We start from the raw sequence: 22,144 nt of genomic DNA, 5'->3' as shown, positions 1-22,144 counted from the left end.
ACTAATGAAGTTTAATTCTGGGTATAAGCTTATGACCAGATTTAAACTTTGTCGGTCTTAAAGGTGCCACTGGACTCAAACTTCGTTGTATCGCTTCAGACCAACACGGTTGCCCACCTGAATTTAAGCTTTCCAGTAAGACCAGGAGATCTGCAAGCCAAGAGTGAGAGCTGGCAACAGGACTAAGAGAACTATATGGCAGGAGCCCGAGAGGACAAGCTGAGAGCAGGAAAGGAACTTTGTCACCACCACATTGCCCACAAATGGTTGGAGAAGAAGCCCTACGAGGAAGACCACCAAACCCAACTTAACGAACATCTCCATATTTTTTTATTAGTTATGGAAGTGTGTTTCGTACAAGGGATCGCTTTTCAAAACTGTAGGAAGGTAGTTGATCTAGCAGGCACCCAATCAAAGAGTGAAATGACTTCAGCTTTAATAGGATTCCCCACAAACTAAAGATATAGGCCAGCTTCCAATCTTTTTTTCTTCTTCTACCTTTTCAGAGGAATTACAGAATGGAAAAACAGCCGCAACGGGGCGAGGGGGACAGAGAAGAAAAAGGAATGAAGTTTAAGGGAAACAAAAAGAGAGAGGGGGGGAGGGGGGGTTCTAAAGGCTGCTGTTACAGTATCGGGATTGGGCCTTTTTTTTTGTACATTCAAAGCATTATTTATTGCATCAGGGGAAAAAATGGGTCATGCACTTTCTTTGCTTTTTTTAATGTTCAGACAAAAAAAAAGATTAAACCTGCATTATTCTCGTCATTTCTAGCTACGCTCCAAAGGTGCACCGATTCTACAGTTTTCTTAATATTTCTCTTTTAGTCGCATGCTTTGCCTACGCACATGCGTTTAGATAATAAATATTAAATACAGGAAAGAACGTTAGAAAAAAAAAAGAAACTAAACACACTGGGACTTATTCTGTGGCGGGGCTCACCAGGTAAGGAGGATGTCGGGGGAGGGGGGGGGGAAGTCTGAGGTAATTACGTTGGCCACACTGGTTCAGCCCAAGACGTGCTTGAAATTAATGGAAGTTTTTCTTTCTTTTTCCCCTCAGAAAAAAAAAAATATTCAAGTACACAAGTTATCAAGCCAGGGCTCTACAAAATGCCAAAAGAGTCGCGGTGGTTTCTAGCGGCTGCTGTCTGTTTGCCGCTTTCGTCGTCTTCTTCTCCGGCCCCTTAATTTAGTCTATTAGCCGGCATTCACAGAGCTCTTTGTAAATCCTTTTCCGCACTCGAGGCATGTCTTCCTGGGAGAACTGAAAAGGCTGGTCTAAGGCGAGGCACTTGCAGTACTGTGGAAAGGCAGGAAAAACAGTTTAGCATTGCCAATCTGTAGGTGGTCAACCAACATAAACCCAAAGGTTACTGTGACCCCAAATTACTAAAATACATACAATACTTATTACAATAAGGATGGGCAAACCATAGAAATATTGTTAACACAAAGAAATTCTCAGTCCAATCCTTCTGAATACAGTTCACAGTACTCCCGTAAAATTCTCAGTCACAGTACTCCTGTAGAATTCACAGTATTCCTGAAGATATCAATGTATCCCCTACAATGATATCAATGAAGATATCAATGTATCCCCTAAAGAGCCAGTTTGGTGTAGAGGTTGAGTGTATGGACTCTTATCTGGGAGAACCGGGTTTGATTCCCCACTTCTCCACTTACAGCTGCTGGAATGGCCTTGGGTTAGCCATAGCTCTCGCAAGAGTTGTCCTTGAAAGGGCAGCTGCTGTGACAGCCCTCTCAGCCCGACACACCTCAAAGGGTGTCTGTTGTAGGGAGAGAAGATATAGGAGATTGTAAGCCGCTCTGAGTTTTTGATTCAGAGAGAAGGGCGGGGTATAAATCTGCAGTCTTCTTTTCTTCTACATGTAGTGATGTTCCATCTTCATAAATCCCATGAAAATATAATGTGTGCAACAGGACAGCCAGTATTTCAATTCCTGTTTCAATAATGCTTTTCCTCAGGCAACTGAACATTTTGCCTGTGAGAAAGAAGTAGGAAGAGACACACTGTCCAACATAAGCTTATGTCTTGAGTTCTTTAACGATAAGGACGTTATGGAAATAATATTATAATCCTGTGGCTGAGGAAAAGCACTATTGAAACAGGAATTGGAATACCAGCTGTTCTGTTGCACACATTATATTTTCATGGGATTATGGAGACAGAACATCACTACATGTAGAAAAAGAAGACTGCAGATTTATACCCCACCCTTCTCTCTGAATCAGAGACTAAGAATGGCTTAAAATCTCCTATATCTTCTCCCCCCACAACAGACACCCTGTGAGGTGGGCGAGGCTGAGAGGACTCTCACAGGAGCTGCCCTTTCAAGGACAACCTCTGTCAGAGCTATGGCTGACCCAAGGCCATTCCAGCAGCTGCAAGTGGAGGAGTGGGAAATCAAACCCGGTTCTCCCAGGTAAGAGTCTGCACACTTAACCACTGCACCAAACTGGCTCTCCAGGGGATACATTGATATCTTCATTGATATCATTGTAGGGAATACACTGATATTTTCAGGAATACTGTGAATTCTACAGGAGTACCATGAACTGTATTCAGAAGGACTGGACTGCGAATTTCTTTGTGTGAACAATATTTCTATAGTTTGCCTGTCCTTATTGTAATAAATACTGTATGTATTTTGGTAGTTTTGGTCACAGTAACCTTTGAGTTTATGTTGCTGGTTTCCTGTGTGACCTATCTCATTGTATGCTGGTCTCAAGGGGCGGCTGGAAAGATCTGCAATTATGACTCATCTTCAGGTGATGGAATTCACCCAAAGAAAATGGCCGCTTTACACGTTGGACTTTTATGACATTGTGCTCCAAACTCCATCCACTTTGGGCTCCCCACCCCCCTTCACCCTAGAGGACATACATTTTAATACAAAGGGGAATCAGGCATTTCACAAACAAAATCTTTTGAAAGGGGGGAGGCGGACAAAAAAGTGAGTTTCTCTCCCCTGATCCTTACCTGGAGTACGAAGACTCCACAGTCGCTATCGTTTTTCTGTTGCGGAATGCACTGGAAGGAAGGAAACACACAGAGTTAGGCGAGAATGGAGCTGGCTTCCAGCAACTCCAACCTAAACAGCTTTCCCTGTAAGCTCTTCTTCTTCTTTTTTTTTTTTGGTTTTTTTAAAAAAAATTTATTGATTGTAAATTCTACAATTACATTTCATCTCTTACCATACAACCTGTTTTGTTTCCTATTTCATAAGTCAGTTAAAAAAGTAAATTAACAAAACTAAACAAATACAGAAAACCACAAAATTATTAAAACAGAGAGCAAAGGTAGATTACTTCATCAATTTATACAATAATACTTACAATCTAATCAATCCTTTTTCGTATATTTCTCCTCTATTAATCATTTCTTATACCTTGCTTTCCTCATCTTTAACTCTATTTTGTATCCAAACATATATTTTCTCCCATCTTTGATTAGCCAATGTTTTTGATTTCCCATTAAGTATCGCCGTTAAGTATATCTGCTTCTGCAGCTTGTAAGACCTTGTCTATTAATTCTCCCATACTTGGGTTTTTTTCTAATCTGCAATATTTTGCATATAACATTCTTGCAGCGGTAAGAATGTGAATTGCCAAATAGACATCTTCTTTGACCACATCTTTCTTAACCAGAGATAACAATACAACTTCAGGCTTAAACTGAATCCCCGTTTTCAACACTCTTTGAAGGCCTGTAAGCTTTTCTTCACCAATCCATACCAGGCACTGTTACATTTACATTCAGCTGTCTCCCCAAAACTGATGGGCAAGCGGCAGAGCACCTGATTGACATGCAAAAGGGTTTCGGGTTCAATCCCTGGCACCTCTTAGGCACTAGGTGAAGGGAAAGACCTCTGCCTGAGACCCTGGAGAGCCACTGCCAGTGAGAGTAGACAAGATTGACCCTAGAATCATAGAGTTGGAAGGGACCTCTAATCCAACCCCTGCACAATGCAGGAAACTCACAAAGACCTCCCCCTAAATTCACAGGATCTTCATTGCTGTCAGATGGCCATCCAGCCTCTGTTTAAAAACCTCCAAGGAAGGAGAGCCCACCACCTCCTGAGGAAGTCTGTTCCACTGAGAAATCGGTCTGTCAGGAAGTTCTTCCTAATGTTGAGCCGGAAGCTCTTGATTTAATCTCAACCCACTGGTTCCGATGCTACTTTCTGGGGCAACAGAAAACAATTCCACACCCTCCTCTATATGATAGACCTTGATCGATCAATGATCTGATTGAGTACAAGGGACCTTAGCAGGGTGTGTGGGTGGGTGGGTACACGGAAGATTTACAGGTGTTTTGTTTCGTTTTTTAAGATGCACCAGAGAAGGCTTTTATATGTCAAGGCGACGGCAGACTCCATATTGCACTGGGTTTTCAAACAGAGGCTAAATGACTGTCTGACAGCAATGTTGATTTTTTGAGCTTAAAAAGATAGTCCCCTGTGCAAGCACCGGGTCGTTACCAACCCATGGGGGTGACGTCACATCATGACGTTTTCTTGGCAGATTTTTAGAGGGTGGTTTGTCATTGCCTTCCCCAGCAAGCTGGGTACTCATTTTACTGACCTCGGAAGGATGGAAGGCTGAGTCAACCTTGAGCCAACTACAGTGGGAGGGCTTCTAGTAGTCCTGGCCCCACTGATGGACCTCCTGATGGCACTTGGGTTTTTTGGCCACTGTGTGACACAGAGTGTTGGACTGGATGGGCCACTGGCCTGATCCAACAGGGCTTCTCTTATGTTCTTATGTGACACAGAGTGTTGGACTGGAGGGGCCATTGGCCTGATCCAACAGGGCTTCTCTTATGTTCTTATGTGACACAGAGTGTTGGACTGGAGGGGCCACTGGCCTGATCCAACAGGGCTTCTCTTATGTTCTTATGTGACACAGAGTGTTGGACTGGAGGGGCCATTGGCCTGATCCAACAGGGCTTCTCTTATGTTCTTATGTGACACAGAGTGTTGGACTGGATGGGCCACTGGCCTGATCCAACAGGGCTTCTCTTATGTTCTTATGTGATGCAGAGTGTTGGACTGGATGGGCCACTGGCCTGATCCAACAGGGCTTCTCTTATGTTCTTATGTGACACAGAGTGTTGGACTGGAGGGGCCACTGGCCTGATCCAACATGGCTTCTCTTATGTTCTTATGTGACACAGAGTGTTGGACTGGAGGGGCCACTGGCCTGATCCAACATGGCTTCTCTTATGTTCTTATGTGACACAGAGTGTTGGACTGGAGGGGCCATTGGCCTGATCCAACATGGCTTCTCTTATGTTCTTATCCGAACCCAGCTTCCGCCAGAATCAAACTCAGGTTGTGAGCAGAGCTTGGACTGTAGTACTGCAGCTTACCAACTTAGGGGGAGGTATTCGTGAGTTCCCTGCATTTTGCAGGGAATTGGACTAGATGACCCTGGAGGTCCCTTCCGACTCGATCATTCTATGACCAGACTGATCTTCCCTGGCTGAAGATGCCTGGATAGAGGAGGGAAGCTCTCAATGAACTCAGTCCCCCACATGGGGACAGGCGTTAGAGCAGGGAGTCCCTGATACAAGGTCTATGGGCAACAGGCGAGGAGCACCAGCAGGAACTCATTTGCATATTAGGCCACACCCCCTGATGTCGCCATTGTTCAACATGGAGCTTTTTCTAGAAAAAGCCCAGCAGGAACTCATTTGCCTAACAGGCACATCCCCTGACACCAAGCCAGCTGGAACTGTGTTCCTGTGCGTTCCTGCTCAAAAGAAGTCCTGGTGGGCACCACAGTGCCCGTCAACATCTTTCCTAACGCCCACCAAAGTGGGCAAGGCAATATGGGGCTTTTGCCCAGCAAGGCTTCTAACTGACCGTCGACAATTGGATTGGCTGTGCAGATTTTTAAAAACTTTTGTTTGATGGCAACTACTACCATAGCACCAAAATCTCCATTGCGTAAGTGAAGGCGTGGCAGCAATTTTGTGGCTGCACCACCCAGTGTCAGAAATCCAGACCTGCCCACAGGCTCAAATGAGGTTGGGGATCCCTACTCTTGGAAGTGGCCTCTGCCTCACTTCCACAGCTTCATGGTAAAAAGAAGAACCAGAATCCCCCACCTGCCACTTCCAAGTTTCTCAGAGGAACCTATGCAGCGGCACACCACTATCGTTCCCTCCTGTCTTTGGCCAATCAGGTTGGAGCAAAACGGGGCAGGATGCCCCAGTTATCATATAGAGTGGAGAGGAAATTATGTAAGCAGGTCTGGGTTATCGCTAGGGAGAGGGAGTCATGGTATAAATGAAGTTAAAAAGCGGATCTTTCAATCTTCTCCACCAGGACAACTGAAGAAGGCACCTACCAGCTGATCAGCAAGTGGCGGCCTGCTTAATTCACTGTTTCACAGATGTACCCTCTATCTTGAATCCTTATTTGAAGCTTCTAACCAAGCCAACATAGACAGAGGAGTGGCAGCTGCACATCCTACTCTAGAAACACTGTTGATAAAGGATGAGCCTTTGCCTAGTACACTGGGGGACGGAGGGGAGAATAGAAGAAGAGGAGATTGCAAGTGGAGGAGGGGGGAATCTTCAATTAAATTAGAATCACAGTTAGAAGGGACCTCTAGAGTCATCTAGTCCACCACCTGCACAACGCAGGCAATCCACAAATACCTCTCCTCACACACACACCCCAATGACATCTGCTCTGTGCCCAGAAAGGGGGGGGGGGGTTGGAGAGAAATAACCCCTCCAGGATCACTAGCAAACTGGCCTGAAGAAAAATTTCTGCCTGACCCCAAAGTATCCATTTGCTCCAGTCCTCCCTTGTGCAGAGCCCGAGTCTCTATTCAAAACAGCAACGCTGCCCCACGGCTCTTCCCTTTCCCTCTTTCGAGGGAAATCAGCTCATTCTGTATGACAGCCCACAGTTCCTCTGAAGTTTGCAGGGCTATTGAAACGAGGCTGCGCCGCACGGCTGAGGGCGCTGCACTCAAAGGCCCTCAAGATCCTCGTTACGGATTGGCTGGAGCAATTTTAACACGGCAACGTCTCTTTTTTATTATTACAGAAAACCAATTACGTCTCCCAAACCCAACAGCAAAATTTTAATGACCGACAGCATGGGTTTCGCCTCAATTATCGCAAGTAAATATTTGAACGCTGCTATCTGCTCTGCGCAGGAATAATTTATTCCCTGCGTGCGCGGAGGCAGGAGCGTGCCGGGCAAGGACCAGCACAGAGGAACATTCGTTTCCTGGATCCGTTCCGTGGGATCCCTGTTTCTAGGGCTTGCTTCTTCCAACAAACCCAGAGAGCCACAAAGTACTCAGGGGCAGCTGTGCAGACAAACCCGTAGAAGTCACTAGCCATCTGAACTATCCCGCACGGGCATGACTACTGCAGCCAACTCCCTGTAAAGCTGTCCTCCGAGGCATCGTGGAAGCTGGGTGCACACTGCTGGAGCAGGGGTGGCCAAACTTGCATAATGTAAGAACCACACAAAATAAACCCCCAGAAGTCTAAGAGCCGCAAGACACGAACATCATGCCTTCTCCGAGTCGGCGGTAGGGGCTTCAAGAGACGCACAATATGTGCAAAAGAGCCACAGCCTGCCATTTGGGCTGGAAATCCTGCAAGACCTTTGCTGGTCGCCACTGCCTTTCCAGGCTCAGTCCAAAGCGCTGCTTCTTAGCCTTTTCTCCTGCTTTAGAGACTGTCTCTCTCGGTACAAATCCCAGTTCTGCTGTGAAGTTCACTGAGTGACCACGACCACCCTCAGCCTGAACTATACTCGCTTGGGATCTGCATACCTCCGGGATCACTATGAACCCACCCAATCGCTCGAGCCATCTTCAGCGGGCATGTCCTGTCCACTAGATGACTTTCGGTCCTCCTCCCCTCAAGTCCCATTTGGCAAGGACGGGCATTCTGCATTTTGGTTAACACCTCTTGGGTTTCAGCTTAGTGCACCTCTTTGAGGAGGGGGTGTGGCTCAATGGAAGAGCCTCAGGTTTGCATGCAGAAGGTCCCAAGTTTAGTCTCTGGCGTCTCTAGTTAAAAGGATCAAGCGGTAGGTGATGAGAAAGACTTCTGCCTACGTCCCCAGAAAGCCACTGCCAGTCTGAGTGGACAGTATGGACCCTGATGGACAGAGGGTCTGATATAGTAGAAGGCAGCTCAATGCACAGAGGCCCTCCTTCAAGGTGCTCCTGTCACCTGAGGCCAGATGGGTGGCAAACCTACTTAGCCACAGTACCAAAGCGGTGGGATTCACTCCCCAGGGAGACGATTAGCAAATCTCCATGAGGTCCTTCTAAGAGAATGTAAGAACATAAGAGAAGCCATGTTGGATCACGCCAATGGCCCATCCAGACCAACACTCGGTGTCACACAGTGGCCAAAAAAAACAGGTGCCATCAGGAGGTCCATCAGTGGGACCAGAATTCCGGAAGCCCTCCTACTGTTGCTCCTCAAGCACCAAGAATGCAGAGCATCACTGCCCCAAACAGAGTGTTCCATCTATAAGAGCGTAAGAGAAGCTAATATCCAGTCCAACACTCTTGTGTCACACAGGGGCCAAAACCCAGGGGCCATCAGAAGGTCCACCAGCAGGGCCAGGACTCCAGAAGCCCTCCCACTGTGCCCCCCCAAGCACCAAGAATACAGAGCATTACTGCCCCAGACAGAGAGTTCCAACAATATGCTGTGGCTAATAGCCACTGATGGACCTCTGTTCCATATGTTTATCCAATCCCCTCTTGAAGCTGCTTATGCTTGCAGCTGCCACCACCTCCAGTGGCAGTGAATTCCATAGGTTAATCACCCTTCGGGTGAAGAAGTACTTCCTTGTGTATCAGTTCTAACCCAACTGCTCAGCAATTTCATTGAATGTCCACAAGTTCTTGTATTGTGAGAAAGGGAGAAAAGGACTTCTTGTAATCTTGTAAACCTTTATCATGTCACCCCTCTAAAGTTAGATTAAAAGAAACCATTTTATAGGCAGAAATGGCAACAGAAAATTACTGAAGACATGGAGGGGGGGGATATATAAAAGTATCTTAACTACTCTGGCTAACATCACTATAAGGGGGAATGGCTTGAAATTAATGTTTAGGTTAAATCAGGACCTGTTAAATTAGGGAGGAAATGTTTGCCCATGTCTCTGACCAATGCTGGCAATATGGCGGGCTTGCCCTGCTACAAAACAATTCTGGAAGAGGATATGCAAAGTATTAAGGGGAATCGTATTCCGTACAATAGAAGGTTCGCCTTGGTTAAACCTATCTGGCTAAGTAGAGCACTCGTTAGACAAAGAAGTACGGTCATCTCTTAATTGCTATTTTAATTGCCTTTACTGCTTTTAAATGTTGTATTTATAAGTTATGTTGTACACTGCCCACAGCCCGGCTTTGGTCTGGATAGGGCGATTCATCAAGTCAAAGGGACGGACGGAGAAGAAGAAAGAAGAAGAAAGAAGAAGAAAGAAGAAGAAAGAAGAAGAAAGAAGAAAGAAGAAAGAAGAAGAAGAAGAAGAAGAAGAAGAAATTGGATTTATATCCCGCCCTCCACTCCGAAGTGTCTCAGAGCGGTTCACAATCTTCTTTACCTTCCTCCTCCACAACAGACACCCTGTGAGGTAGATGAAGATATTGGATTTATATCCCACCCTCCACTCCGAAGTGTCTCAGAGCGGTTCACAATCTTCTTTACCTTCCTCCTCCACAACAGACACCCTGTGAGGTAGATGAAGATATTGGATTTATATCCCACCCTCCACTCCGAAGTGTCTCAGAGCGGTTCACAATCTTCTTTACCTTCCTCCTCCACAACAAACACCCTGTGAGGTAGATGAAGATACTGGATTTATATCCCGCCCTCCACTCCGAAGTGTCTCAGAGCGGTTCACAATCTTCTTTACCTTCCTCCTCCACAACAGACACCCTGTGAGGTGGGTGGGGCTGGAGAGGGCTCTCACAGCAGCTGCCCTTTCAAGGACAACCTCTGCCAGAGCTATGGCTAACCCAAGGCCATTCCAACAGCTGCAAGTGGAGGAGTGGGGAATCAAACCCGGTTCTCCCAGATAAGAATCCGCACACTTAACCACTACACCAGGAAGGAAGTTTGGTGGTGCATGTGCGAAACCACTGGAAACAAAAAAGAACACCATCTATTGAAATCTGGCTGAGAAAATGCCAGCTGACTATGGTGACGGAGAAAACTGAGGTGTGTAAACATTGAAGGGAAGGCAATATAAGAGAGCAGACATTATTTGTTCAATGACAGTCTCGGTTCATAGAGTACCAGAATAAAATTAAACCTGAAGAGCAGATGAGGCTGGTGATTTTCAGCTGCTATATGAAATAACGGGCTTGGAGTAAACAGTAGTTATGTACTAAGGAGGTTAGATAGGGATATTAGCACTGCATGGAAGAAGGTGATATATATATTGTACAAACTGCGTAAGCGAATAATGTTTCATTTGAGTATTTGTATTTTGGATACAGGAAATTGTTATCTGAGGATTATTTGTTTCTTTTTTAACTCGTTATTTAATAAAATCAAACTCATCAAGCCAGAGGACTGTGCTGAAACATAAACACTGACTTGACATCATACACCAGAGAGCGTATAGTTGCAAATCCATCTCAGCTCCTCCAATACATAGCAGGAACTCATTTGCACAGTAGGCCACACACCCCTGATGTAGCCAATCTCCAAGAGCTTACAGTAGGCCTGTACTGAGAGCCCAGTAATCTCTTGGGAGGTTTGGCTACATCAGGGGTCCGTGACCTAATATGCAAAGGAGTTCGTGCTAAAAAAAAAAAAAGCCCTGTATATCTGTAAACTCTACTGTGCTTACACCATTGTTTCCCACCCACCCCTAGAGCAGAGGTTACCAAACTGTGGCTCTCTTGGGAGAGCCAGTTTGGTGCAGAGGTTAAGTGTGTGGACTCTTATCTGGGAGAACCAGGTTTGATTCCCCACTCTTCCACCTGCTGGAATGGGCTTGGGTCAGCCATAGCTCTGGCAGAGGTTGTCCTTGAAAGGGCAGCTGCTGTGAGAGCCCTCTCCAGCCCCACCCACCTCACAGGGTGTCTGTTGTGGGGGAGGAAGGGAAAGGGGATTGTGAGCCGCTCTGAGATTCTTCGGAGTGGAGGGCGGGATATAAATCCAATATCTTCTTCTTCTTCACATATATTGTATGGCTCTTGAACCCCCCCCCCCTCCGCTCTGTTGGCCAGCTTTGAGAAGGAATTTGTCTCTTTAAATCACTTCTCCAAGCCAAGCCAGAAGGCAGCTTGGATAATGCATTTAAAGCTGCTTTCTCTCCCTCCCTCCAAAATCTGGTGTTTATTTTATGTGGCTCTTACATTAAGCAAAGTTAGCCACCCCTGCCCTAGAGCATTCCTAAAAATGTACTGTGCACGCTGACTCCGAAGCTCTGGCAAAGAGGCTCCAAGAAACCCCACCTGCTATTCTTTTTGCAAGTCTCTGCAGGATTCTCGATGGCTAAACTGGTTCCGAGTTCTCCACCTGCTATCCACACAGCCTCAGAATTCTGCTTCTATGGAAAAACTACCGCATGCGTTTTGCGTTCAAGCAGGCTCCATCCGGGATCTCAAAGTGCCCTTCCCCTCCATCCTATCTTTGCCACCCCCCCCCAAGAAGTCACCAGCAGGGGAGGGACACACAGGAGGAGGGACAGGGAAAACCACTCGCAGACGGCAGTAAAGCTTCAAGACCTCTTGCCGAGAGCAGGAAGCCGTTGGAAAGACTGTTCTTCATGTTCAATGACCTGTTTTATGTCTTCAGAGCGATTACAGGAGCGGGTTTTTGCAAGTCATGAAAAACCACTCTCTCTGCGCTGTTGTTCCCTCTTATCATCGCCCGATGACACTGAGTTGTAAGTAGCTTCTTCATTGGGAGTAATAGGCCAGGCTCCATCATCCCGGAGGAAAAAGCCATCCTTCCAGTTTTTATATCATCCCTCTCGAGCTCGGTTCCCCAACCCCTCTCGACACGGAGCACGTCGCCGGCTCAGAGCGGTGGCTTCAGTGGTCACGTGCAGGGAAGATGATGATGATACTGAATTTATCTCCCACCCTCCACTCTGAATTTCAGAGTCTCAGAGCAGCTCACAATCTCATTTCTCTTCCTCCCCCACAACAGACACCCTGTGAGGTGGGTGGGGCTGGGAGAGCTCTGACAGAACCTGCCCTTTCAAGGACAGCTCTGCAAGAGCTATGGCTGACCCAAGGTCATTCTCCAGCAGGTGCAAGCGGATGAGAGGGGATCAAACCTGGTTCTCCCAGATAAGAGTCCGCACACTTAACCGCTACACCAAATTGGCACTACACCAAACTGGAAGTCTGAAGACAAGCCGCAATATTTAACAGGAGGCCCTGAGCAAATGCTGCTCTTTGCCTCTTCTTCTCTTGCTCACCTTTACAGTGGTAGATAAATATAAGGGTTTTATTGTGCAGAGGCCGGGAGGCCATTTAGAGTACCGTGTACAATTCTGGTCACCGCATCTCAAAAAAGATATTACAGCTTTGGAAAAAGTCCAGAAAAGGGCAACTAGGATGATTAAAGGGTTGGAACACTTTCCCTATGACTTGGAAAAGTGATTTAAAGCGAGAAATGCCTGTTTCAAGTTGGCTGATGGGATGGGGACCTTCCAGAGTCACACAATATGTGTGAAAGAGCCACATGTGGCTCCCAAGCTGCAGTTTGGCCACCTCTGTTCTAGCATTTTATGTTCTTCTGCTAACCTAGGGAGTCCCTCAAGTTTGCAGAAAAATCTGTTTAGCAGCAAAATGGCCCTGATCCACATATTTAGGTACCCGCAGTGGGGGGGGGGGGGAGGACACACGTCCCTATTAGATATACAGACGTTATACCAGAGGTGTCAGACTCATTTGTTATGAGGGCCGTATCTTGACCTTGTTGGGTCAGGCCATGTGTGTCATAAAATACAATGCCAAGTAGGGGAGATATAAACTTTATAAAGGACACAGACAAACACACACACTCAGCCTAATCCACCTCACTGGCTTGTTTACAAGATAATGCATGGGATGGAGAAAGTAGAGAAAGAAGTACTTTTCTCCCTTTCTCACAATACAAGAACTCGTGGGCATTCGATGAAATTGCTGAGCAGACAGGTTAAAACGGATAAAAGGAAGTACTTCTTCACCCAAAGGGTGATTAACATGTGGAATTCACTGCCACAGGAGGTGGTGGCGTCCACAAGCATAGCCACCTTCAAGAAGGGGTTAGATAAAAATATGGAGCAGAGGTCCATCAGTGGCTATTAGCCACAGTGTGTGTCTGTGTGTGTGTGTGTGTGTGTGTATATATATATATATATATTTGGCCGCTGTGTGACACAGAATGTTGGACTGGATGGGCCATTGGCCTGATCTAACATGGCTTCTCTTATGTTCTTATGTTGAGCCTCAGCCAACGGAAGAAAGAGAGGCTTGGCTCAGTAGTGTTGCTGTAAACTACCTTTCCTGTTTCAGATCTTAGTGCCAAAAGAACAAATTTCTATCATATCCCCCCCTTTTTCTTTATCATGGGAGATCAACTTTCATGCCTTCAGAACTGTGGTATATTTACTGAATCCACTACAGTGGAATCCTCTGCTTCTCCACCTGATATCTCTTTGTAGGCTCTGCTGGGCTAGGGTTGAGGCAGCGGAAGTCCTATCATTCCATCATTTGCCCTCGCTTGTGGTGACACCGTGCTTTATTACAGTGCTGCCTAATTGTTATTACCGTCGTTCGAGGTGGGCCCACAACTGGTTACCGATACGCTGTGCCCTGTCCGCCAGTGGTGCGGGTTTTTTTTATTTATTGTTTTTACCGTTTCATTTTAATATGGTGTTTTTAACTTCGATAGGTAGGTTTTTTATTGTTGTTGTTGTTATACGTTGTGATCCACCGTGAGCCCGTTTACAGGAAAAGGCGGAATACAAGCCTACTAAATAAAATAAATAAAGCTGTGCAAGTTGGTTTAGTCTCCCGGGGTGGAGTCTCTGCTCAGCTGGTTCTGCTCGTCAGCCGGAAGCGCAGTGAAGGAGCAGCTAGCTGATTTCCATGCTTCTTTTCTCCGCCACGTGAAAATACTCGACGCTGCCACACTTTCCAGTTCACGGTTCACGTGTTAGCAGAATGACCCCGGAAGAAGTTAGCGCGTGCTCAAAAGAACTTTCTCACAGGGGTGCAAGTGCACTGTGACACGAAGAGCTTGTGGCACGCCTGTGCCGCCCTGTGGCTGTGCCACGTTCGTCAAAACACATGCACAGGTGAAGCTGCTTTATACTGAATCAGACTCTTGGTCCACCAAAGTCAGTACTGTCTACTCCAGGGCTTTTTTTTTTTGTCGCAGGAGCTCCTTTGCATAATAGGCCACACCGCTCTGATGTAGCCAATCCTCCTGGAGCTTACAGTAAGTAGGCCCTGTACGAAGAGCCCTGTAAGCTCTTGGAGGAGTGGCTCCATCAGGGGTGTGTGGCCTAATATGCAAAGAAGCTCCTGCTACAAAAAAAGCCCTGCTCTACTCAGACCAGCAGAGGTTCTCCAGAGTCTTAGGCTGGTCTTTCACATCATCTCCTACCCAACGCCAGCCTGTAGGTGCATGGCACCCCAGGCGGGCTCCCTGCCCGCCACTCCCCCCTCCGCTACCCTGCACCAAGGCTGGTTTTTACTGGCTTCGACGTGGCTGGCACAGCTTCTCCTTCTTGGAATAGCCCGCGATGTGAGAGGAGACTTTGCTCCCCCTCCTTCCCGAAACCAGAAGTGAGGGGGAGCAAAGTCCCCTATCACAGGCTGCTCAAAGAAGTAGAAGCCACGTCAGCTGCATCAAAGCCAGCAAGGACCAGCCTCGGTGCAGCGTGGCATGGCGTGGCGCAAGGAGGGGAGGCTGATGAAGGGAAGGAGGGCATCAGGGGGGCTGGCAGCGGGGGTGGGCTTGTGGCAGCAGGGAGGGAGGCAAACTAGGCGTTTGCCATGGGGAGGGGAGGTGCCCAATTCGGCACACCCTACCTCCCAGCAACCTAGGCAACCACCTAGTTTGCCTAGCGGGCGAGCCGGCCCAGCTCCTACCTGACTCTTCTTAAAACTGGAGATGCTGGAGATTGAACCTGGTACCTTCTGTATGCCAAGCAGATGCTCTGTCAGTGAGCCACAGCCTCTCCAGGGAGGCACAGCTTCTCCTCTGGGTAGTCACTGAGACATACATGTAGCCTCCTTTTACCTTACAAAAGCCGCCCCCTAAACCCCCCCCCACACACACACACACTCAATGCTTACCTTTGTAACAGCAGTCTGCCAACCCTGAAGGAACTCCGGCTGATTCTTCTCTTTAGCTTCTGTCAGCAAGTATTTCCGAATGTTCTTTGGGAGGGTTAAAAATATATAGTGTCAGTTACTGTTCTCACACCAAGGAGCTTCAAAGGGAGATTCCAAAGCGAAAAGTGCGAAAATTGGATTAATCAAGAGCTTCAGTGCTATCTCTTCTCCCCGACATCCAGGGCTTTTTTCGTAGCAGGAGCTCCTTTGCATATGGCACACACCCCTGATGTAGCCAATCCTCCTGGAGCTTACAGTAGGCCCTGTAATGAGAGCCCTGTAATCTCTTGGAGGATTGGCTACATCAGGGGTTTGTGGCCTAATATGCAAAGGAGTTCCTGCTACAAAAAAAAAAGCCCTGCTGACATCTGAACGAGGACGTGGATATCCTCACTCGCTATAAGTGCAAACAGCTCAGCATAACCCACTCCTTACAGACGCAGATTTGTTCAGCTGTACTTTAATGCATCCTTTGTGCTGCCCTGATTATATCAGCTTGTTTCACAGGGCACCCACCTTGACTCGATCTCATGTTATGCTAAGCCTACTCAGCCTGTCTATCAACAGCGGGCAGCCGTCTCTGCTCTGAATGGGCTTGTTTCTCAGATGGCTTTTGTTTTCAACTGTCCTCTTCGCGACACCTTTCTGTTGCTTGTAACTTCAGACATAAAATTACCTACAAGGATGTATATATGATATTGAAACTGGATTTCTATCCCGCCCTATACTCTGAATCTCAAAGTCTCAGAGCGGTCACAATTTCCTTTCCTTTCCTTTCCTTTCCCTTCCCTCCCCACCCCCCCACAACAGTCACCCTGTGAGGTGGGTGGGGTTGAGAGAGCTCTTATAGAAGCTGCCTTTTCAAGGACATCTCCTTTGAGAGCTAAGGTTGACCCAAGGCCATTCCAGCAGCTGCAAGTGGAGGAGCGGGGAATCAAAGATAAGAGTCCACACGCTTAACCACTACACCAAACTGGCTCTCTCATTATAGGTCTGAATCAGAAAAGTTTATGCTGGAATAAACTGCTGGTCTCTCCGGCACCCCTGGATCCTGTTTTGTTCTTTGCCAAGAGCTTCCTCATGGAGAGGCAACAAGGTACAGTGGATGGGGGTGTCAAGGCTGTGAAACGTGGGATTAAATCCCCATTCGGCTAGGAACTGCAGACCCGAGTTCAGGAAGGCCCTGGTGCAATGACTCTAGCTTAGCTGACAGGACACCCCCAATGCCTTGGTGAAGGTGTGTGGCAGAAAGACAGCAGCTTGACTAGCCCGAGTTCATCAGAGCTTGGAAGGTAAACAGGGTCATGCTTAAGGGTTTTAAGGTGCTACTGGGCTCAGATATTGCTGGAGGAGTGCCACTCGATAGCAGGTTTCAGTCCTAGTTCAGAGAGCCAGTTTGGTGCAGTGGTTAAGTGCGCGGACTCTCATCTGGGAGAACCGGGTTTGATTCCCCACTCCTCCACATGCACCTGGCTGACGTGACCCTCAGTCAGTCACAAGTTCTCACAGAGCTGTTCCTCCAGAGAGTAGTTTCTGTCAGAGCTCTCTCAGCTCCCCCTCCCTCCCACGGTATCTGTTGCAAGGAAGGGAAGGGAAAGAAGACTGTAAGCCGCTCTGAGACTCCTCTGGGTAGTGAAGGGCAACATATAAATCCAATCTCATATATGAACATAGATGAAGCTGCCTTATACTGAACCAGACCCTCGGTCCATCGGAGTCAGTATTGTCTACTCAGACTGGCAGCGGCTCTCCAGGGTCTCAAGCTGAGTTTTTTCATGCCTACTTGCCTGGACCCTTTTGAGTTGGAGATGCCGGGGATTGAACCTGGGACCTTCTGCTTACCATGCAGATGCTCTACCACTGAGAGGACTGATGCACTGCTTCTGGTAAGGAGGGTCCTGATCAGTGTCCCCTCTAAGCTGAGTTAGCGTGAGCTAGCTCACAGATTTTTAGCCTCCAGCTCACACATTTTTGTCTTAGCTCAGGAAGGATGGCCCCAGAGCACACTAATTTATGCAGCAGCTCACAACTTTAATGCCAGTAGCTCACAAAGTCGAATTTTTTCTCACAAGACTCTGCAGCTTAGAGGGAACTTTGGTCCTGAGATTCACAGATAAAAATTATGCAAAACTTGTAACCCACAGTCCCGTGAAACGAGGGACCGACTCTTCTTTTAGCAAAGGAAAAAAAAAATATTTATAAGAACAAGTTTCTTACCTCTACGCAGAACTTAAAATGAATGCCTTGAGAGTCGTAAAACGAAATAATGCGGTTTGGGAGATTCACAGTAATGAGGGACCAGTGGACTTCCAGATGAATGGGAATTAACAGGAGGGTCTTTTTGAAGAGGTCCACCTGAGAGAGGGAGGAGAGAAAAGAGGTCTCCAGAAAATTAGTTGACTAAATGGATCATGCACACGAAAGTTACACTTTAGCGACATCTAGGTGAGGGTGGAGGACAAAAAGAAAAAAAAAATGAAGGCCAGCTTCTTCCCCTCGTTACAAACCAGAAAATATTTCACCTGCACTCATCAAAGCCCTGCATTGAGCGCAGCCATCTGCCAAAATGCCGTGAGGCACATTCCTTCCACCTCCTGCACTATCACGCCATAAGGCCACGTGACAATCAGAGCAAAGGTGTGAGTGTTGTGGCTGTACTGGAAGTTGCTGTCACCAGGGGTGGAATTCTAGCAGGAGCTCCTTTGCATATTAGGCCACACACCCCTGCTGTAGGCCAATCCTCCAAGAGCTTGCAAAAAAGAGCCTCCTAAGCTCTTGGAGGATTGGCTACATCAGGGGGTGTGGCCTAATATGCAAAGGCGCTCCTGCTGGCTGTCACATCAGCCACACCGATTTGCGCTATTGGCCACCAGAGTTGTCAGCTGGCACAACGCAGGACATCCAACTCCACTTGCAACAGACCCGCAAGACCCAGCCGAAGCAGATCTGCCTTGTGCCTTGGGGGTGGATCTTACCTGCCCTACGACACCACTGAGCGAAGTTTATTTATTAACAAATATCCCTTTTTTGGCTCAGGTTTGAAGCCTTCTTCATCTACGGAACTTTTTTAGATTCCTGCCAATTAAGTGGCTCTTCCCGTAGAAGAAGAACCTCTTCTATTAGAAGAAGAGCCACTTAAGCGGACAGCGGGCTTCAAACTGGAGTTAAAAGGAAAGGAGGGATATTTATTAACAGAGGAAGAACGGCTTAAGTTGGAGGAGCTGTTGTACTCAGGCTAGAGGAAGGCTGCTCAGAGCACGGCAGATCCACCCGCTTGTTCTCCCTGGTTTCGGACTCTGCTTTATCCTGGAAGCTCATCTCTACATCTCCGCTTCACAGATGCCGCAAGGAGGCCATGACACGATCTCCCCCACCCGCTCGACACTAACTTGCACCACCCGGAACACCTAAGAGGACGTAACAGCCAGTTCGGTGCGGTGGTTAAGTATGCGGACTCTTATCTGGGAGAACCGAGTTTGATTCCCCACTCCTCCACTTGCACCTGCTGGAATGGCCTTGGGTCAGCCATAGCTCTGGCAGAGGTTGCCCTTGAAAGGGCAGCTGCTGTGAGAGCCCTCTCAGCCCCACCCACCTCACAGGGTGTCTGTTGTGGGAGAGGAAGATAAAGGAGATTGTCACTGCTCTGAGACGCTGAGATTAGACGGGTGCCAGACTGGGGGATGGTACTCAGAAGAGCCACAGGTAGCATGTCAAAAGAGCCACTGGGTGAGGAATCATTACTGATGTAAATATACTGTACTAGCCAGAGAGCACGACCCCTGATGATGCAGCATCTGCATGGAACACTGCCGCTAGTCCAGGGGTGGCCAACGGTAGCTCTCCAGATGTTTCTGCCTACAACTCCCATCAGCCCCAGCCAGCATGGCCAACGGCCGGGGCTGATGGGAGTTGTAGGCAAAAAAACATCTGGAGAGCTACCGTTGGCCACCCCTGCACTAGTCAGTTCTTTTGGTCGTGTTCCATTTTAAATTCTATTTCCAAGTACCGGAAGAATGAGCAGAAACCATGGCAACCTGCTACTTCTCTCCAAGCCACTCCACTCCTAATGCCGGACGAGGACTGCAGAAGGCAGCAGACTTGGGAAGCACGTAAAAGGGGCGCCCTTTTCTTTTCTTTTTTTTTAAGAAACCCCTGCACGTCAAGATCTAGCATGCCAGGGATAAAAGTTTTAGCCCAATCCACTACTTGCTCCGTTTACTTTACTACAGGGAGCAATGAATAGACCTTAAAGAACACACAAAGAGCCCTGCTGGATCAGACCAAACGTCCAGTTTGGTGTAGCGGTTAAGTGTGAGGACTCTTATCTGGGAGAACCGGGTTTGATTCCCTATTCCTCCACTTGCACCTGCTGGAATGGCCTTGGGTCAGCCATAGCTCTCGCAGGAGTTGTCCTTGAAAGTGCAGCCTCCGGGAGAGCTCTCTCAGCCCCACCTACTTCACAAGGTGTCTGTTGTGGGGGAGAAAGATAAAGGAGACTGTGAGCTGCTCTGAGACTCTGAAATTCAGAGTGGAGGGGAGGTATAAATCCAATATCATCATCATCGAGTCCAGCATCCTGTTTCACTCAACACAGCGGCCAACCAGTTCCTCTTGGCAGCCAACAAGGGACAGAGGCTGAATTCTGTGCCTAATCCCTCCTGGCTCCATGATTCACAACCTCTGAATGTGGAAGTTCCCCTCAGATATCACGGCTAGCAGCCTCTGATAAGGCTTATCCTCCACGTATCTATCTCATCCTCTTTAAAGGCTGTTTATTCCTGTGGTCATCATGGCACCCTCTGGCAGCGAATTCCACAGTTTAATCCCTCTCCGTATACAGCAGTCTTTCTTTTTGTCCATCTTGAACATGATGCCCATCAGCTTCATTGGATTCCTTTGAATCCCAGTATTTACTTCTACTCGAGGAGGGACGGTGGCTCAGTGGTAGAGCATCTGCTTGGCAAGCAGAAGGTCCCAGGTTCAATCCCCAGCATCTCAAACTAAAGAAGAAGCAGATATTGGATTTATATCCCACCCTCCACTTCGAAGAGTCTCAGAGCAGCTCACAATCTCCTTTACCTTCCTCCCTTACAACAGACACCCTGTGAGGTAGGTGAAGATATTGGATTTATATCCCGCCCTCCACTCCGAAGAGTCTCAGAGCGGCTCACAATCTCCTTTCCCTTCCTCCCCCACAACAGACACCCTGTGAGGTAGATGAAGATATTGGATTTATATCCCGCCCTCCACTCCGAAGAGTCTCAGAGCGGCTCACAATCTCCTTTACCTTCCTCCCCCACAACAGACACCCTGTGAGATAGATGAAGATATTGGATTTATATCCCGCCCTCCACTCCGAAGAGTCTCAGAGCGGCTCACAATCTCCTTTGCCTTCCTCCCCCACAACAGATACGCTGTGAGGTAGATGAAGATATTGGATTTATATCCTGCCCTCCACTCCAAAGAGTCTCAGAGCGGCTCACAATCTCCTTTACCTTCCTCCCCCACAACAGACACCTTGTGAGGTGGGTGGGGCTGAGAGGGCTCTCACAGCAGCTGCTCTTTCTTGGACAACTCCTAGGACAGCTTAGGCTGACTCAAGGCCATTCCAGCAGCTGCAAGTGGAAGAGTGAGGAATCAAACCCAGTTCTCCCAGATAAGAGTCCGCACACTTAACCACTACACCAAACTGGTGTAGCCAGTTTGCGTAGCCGCTGGCAGTCTGAGTAGATAATACTGACTTTGATGGGCCGAGGGTCTGATTCAGTATAAGGCAGCTTCCTATGTTCATATGTAGCTTAAGATACAGTCCCTTTCTCTGTTGGCTGCTTAAAAAGATGCTTCAGTTTCTCAAGAACGCCCTGCATGTGCTCAGCTATTCAAACTCAGTGTTTTGGACAGTGAGTTGCAGAGTGGTGCTGGGTTTTACGCACGGAATTAGCATTTCTGTAAGACCCAAATGCAGCAGAAGCCAGTCAGCATCTACCCCACTGGGCAAGGACCAGAAGGCATCTGGAGAGACTCAAAACAGCCTGGGGCAAGCGACGAGGATGGCAGCTTAATGGGATCTTTGCCAGGCAGGCTGCCTGTGTTTAATACTTAATGCTGTGCTCAGGAACTGCCGGAGAACGCAGAGAGGATTGCCGGGACGCAATATGTCCCAAAAACTTCGAACGAAGCGAGCAGCTCTTCCGACCCGCACACAGTGCACATCGCTGCACACAGCAATTAGGCCGTGTTAAGGAGGGAATTTGGCAGTCTGGACATTTCCTGGCTTTTAGCTTTTGTGTTTGCTGAGAGAAGATGGGGCGGCGGGGGGGGGGGGTAGCAAAACTGAGCCTGGGTTAGTTTATCATCAGGTTTTACTGCTGGTATTCTGAGGAATGGAAGATCGGCACATCAGCTTTCCCCCACCCCATCGGAAGCAGGTATCCCTGTGAAAGTGAGGACATCACATGGGTGGGTCTCCACATGACTGGAACTGAGGGGGCGCAGGAAGGCATGAGGGGGGCATTAGCCTTGACACTGCATGAACTGGCATTCAGCCTTCCCCTACAGCTCTGCCATCCTCTCCAGAATTCCTTTCCCCAACCATGACTAAAAACCCCCCTGGGCTTCTGGACTTGGCAGCACTGCTTACTAGAACATGGAGGGATGGAGGCTCAGTGGTAGAGCATCTGCCTGGTAAGCAGAAGGTCCCAGGTTCAATCCCCAGCATCCCCAACTAAAAAGGGTCCAGGCAAGTAGGTGTGAAAAACCTCAACTTCAGA

The 22,144-nt window shown here is 47.9% G+C and overlaps 1 protein-coding gene across 1 annotated transcript in view; it reads right to left on the bottom strand.

Annotated features, from left to right (window-relative positions):
- Positions 1–706: 706 nt before the first annotated feature.
- SENP5 (SUMO specific peptidase 5) overlaps positions 707–22,144 on the bottom strand; it is a 75,122-nt gene continuing 53,684 nt past the window's right edge. Inside the window, exons 7-10 of the mRNA XM_060242593.1 lie at positions 17,592–17,729; positions 15,336–15,419; positions 3,004–3,054; positions 707–1,302 (exon numbers count right to left, since the gene is read on the bottom strand). Coding sequence (XP_060098576.1) covers positions 1,192–1,302; positions 3,004–3,054; positions 15,336–15,419; positions 17,592–17,729 — 384 coding nt within the window. The 3' untranslated portion in view covers positions 707–1,191. The remainder of the gene's footprint in view (positions 1,303–3,003; positions 3,055–15,335; positions 15,420–17,591; positions 17,730–22,144) is intronic.

The sequence above is a fragment of the Heteronotia binoei genome, chromosome 6 (assembly GCF_032191835.1).
Source record: "Heteronotia binoei isolate CCM8104 ecotype False Entrance Well chromosome 6, APGP_CSIRO_Hbin_v1, whole genome shotgun sequence".
NCBI classification, from domain to species: domain Eukaryota; kingdom Metazoa; phylum Chordata; class Lepidosauria; order Squamata; family Gekkonidae; genus Heteronotia; species Heteronotia binoei.
This window is presented reverse-complemented; position numbering and strand designations above follow the sequence as displayed.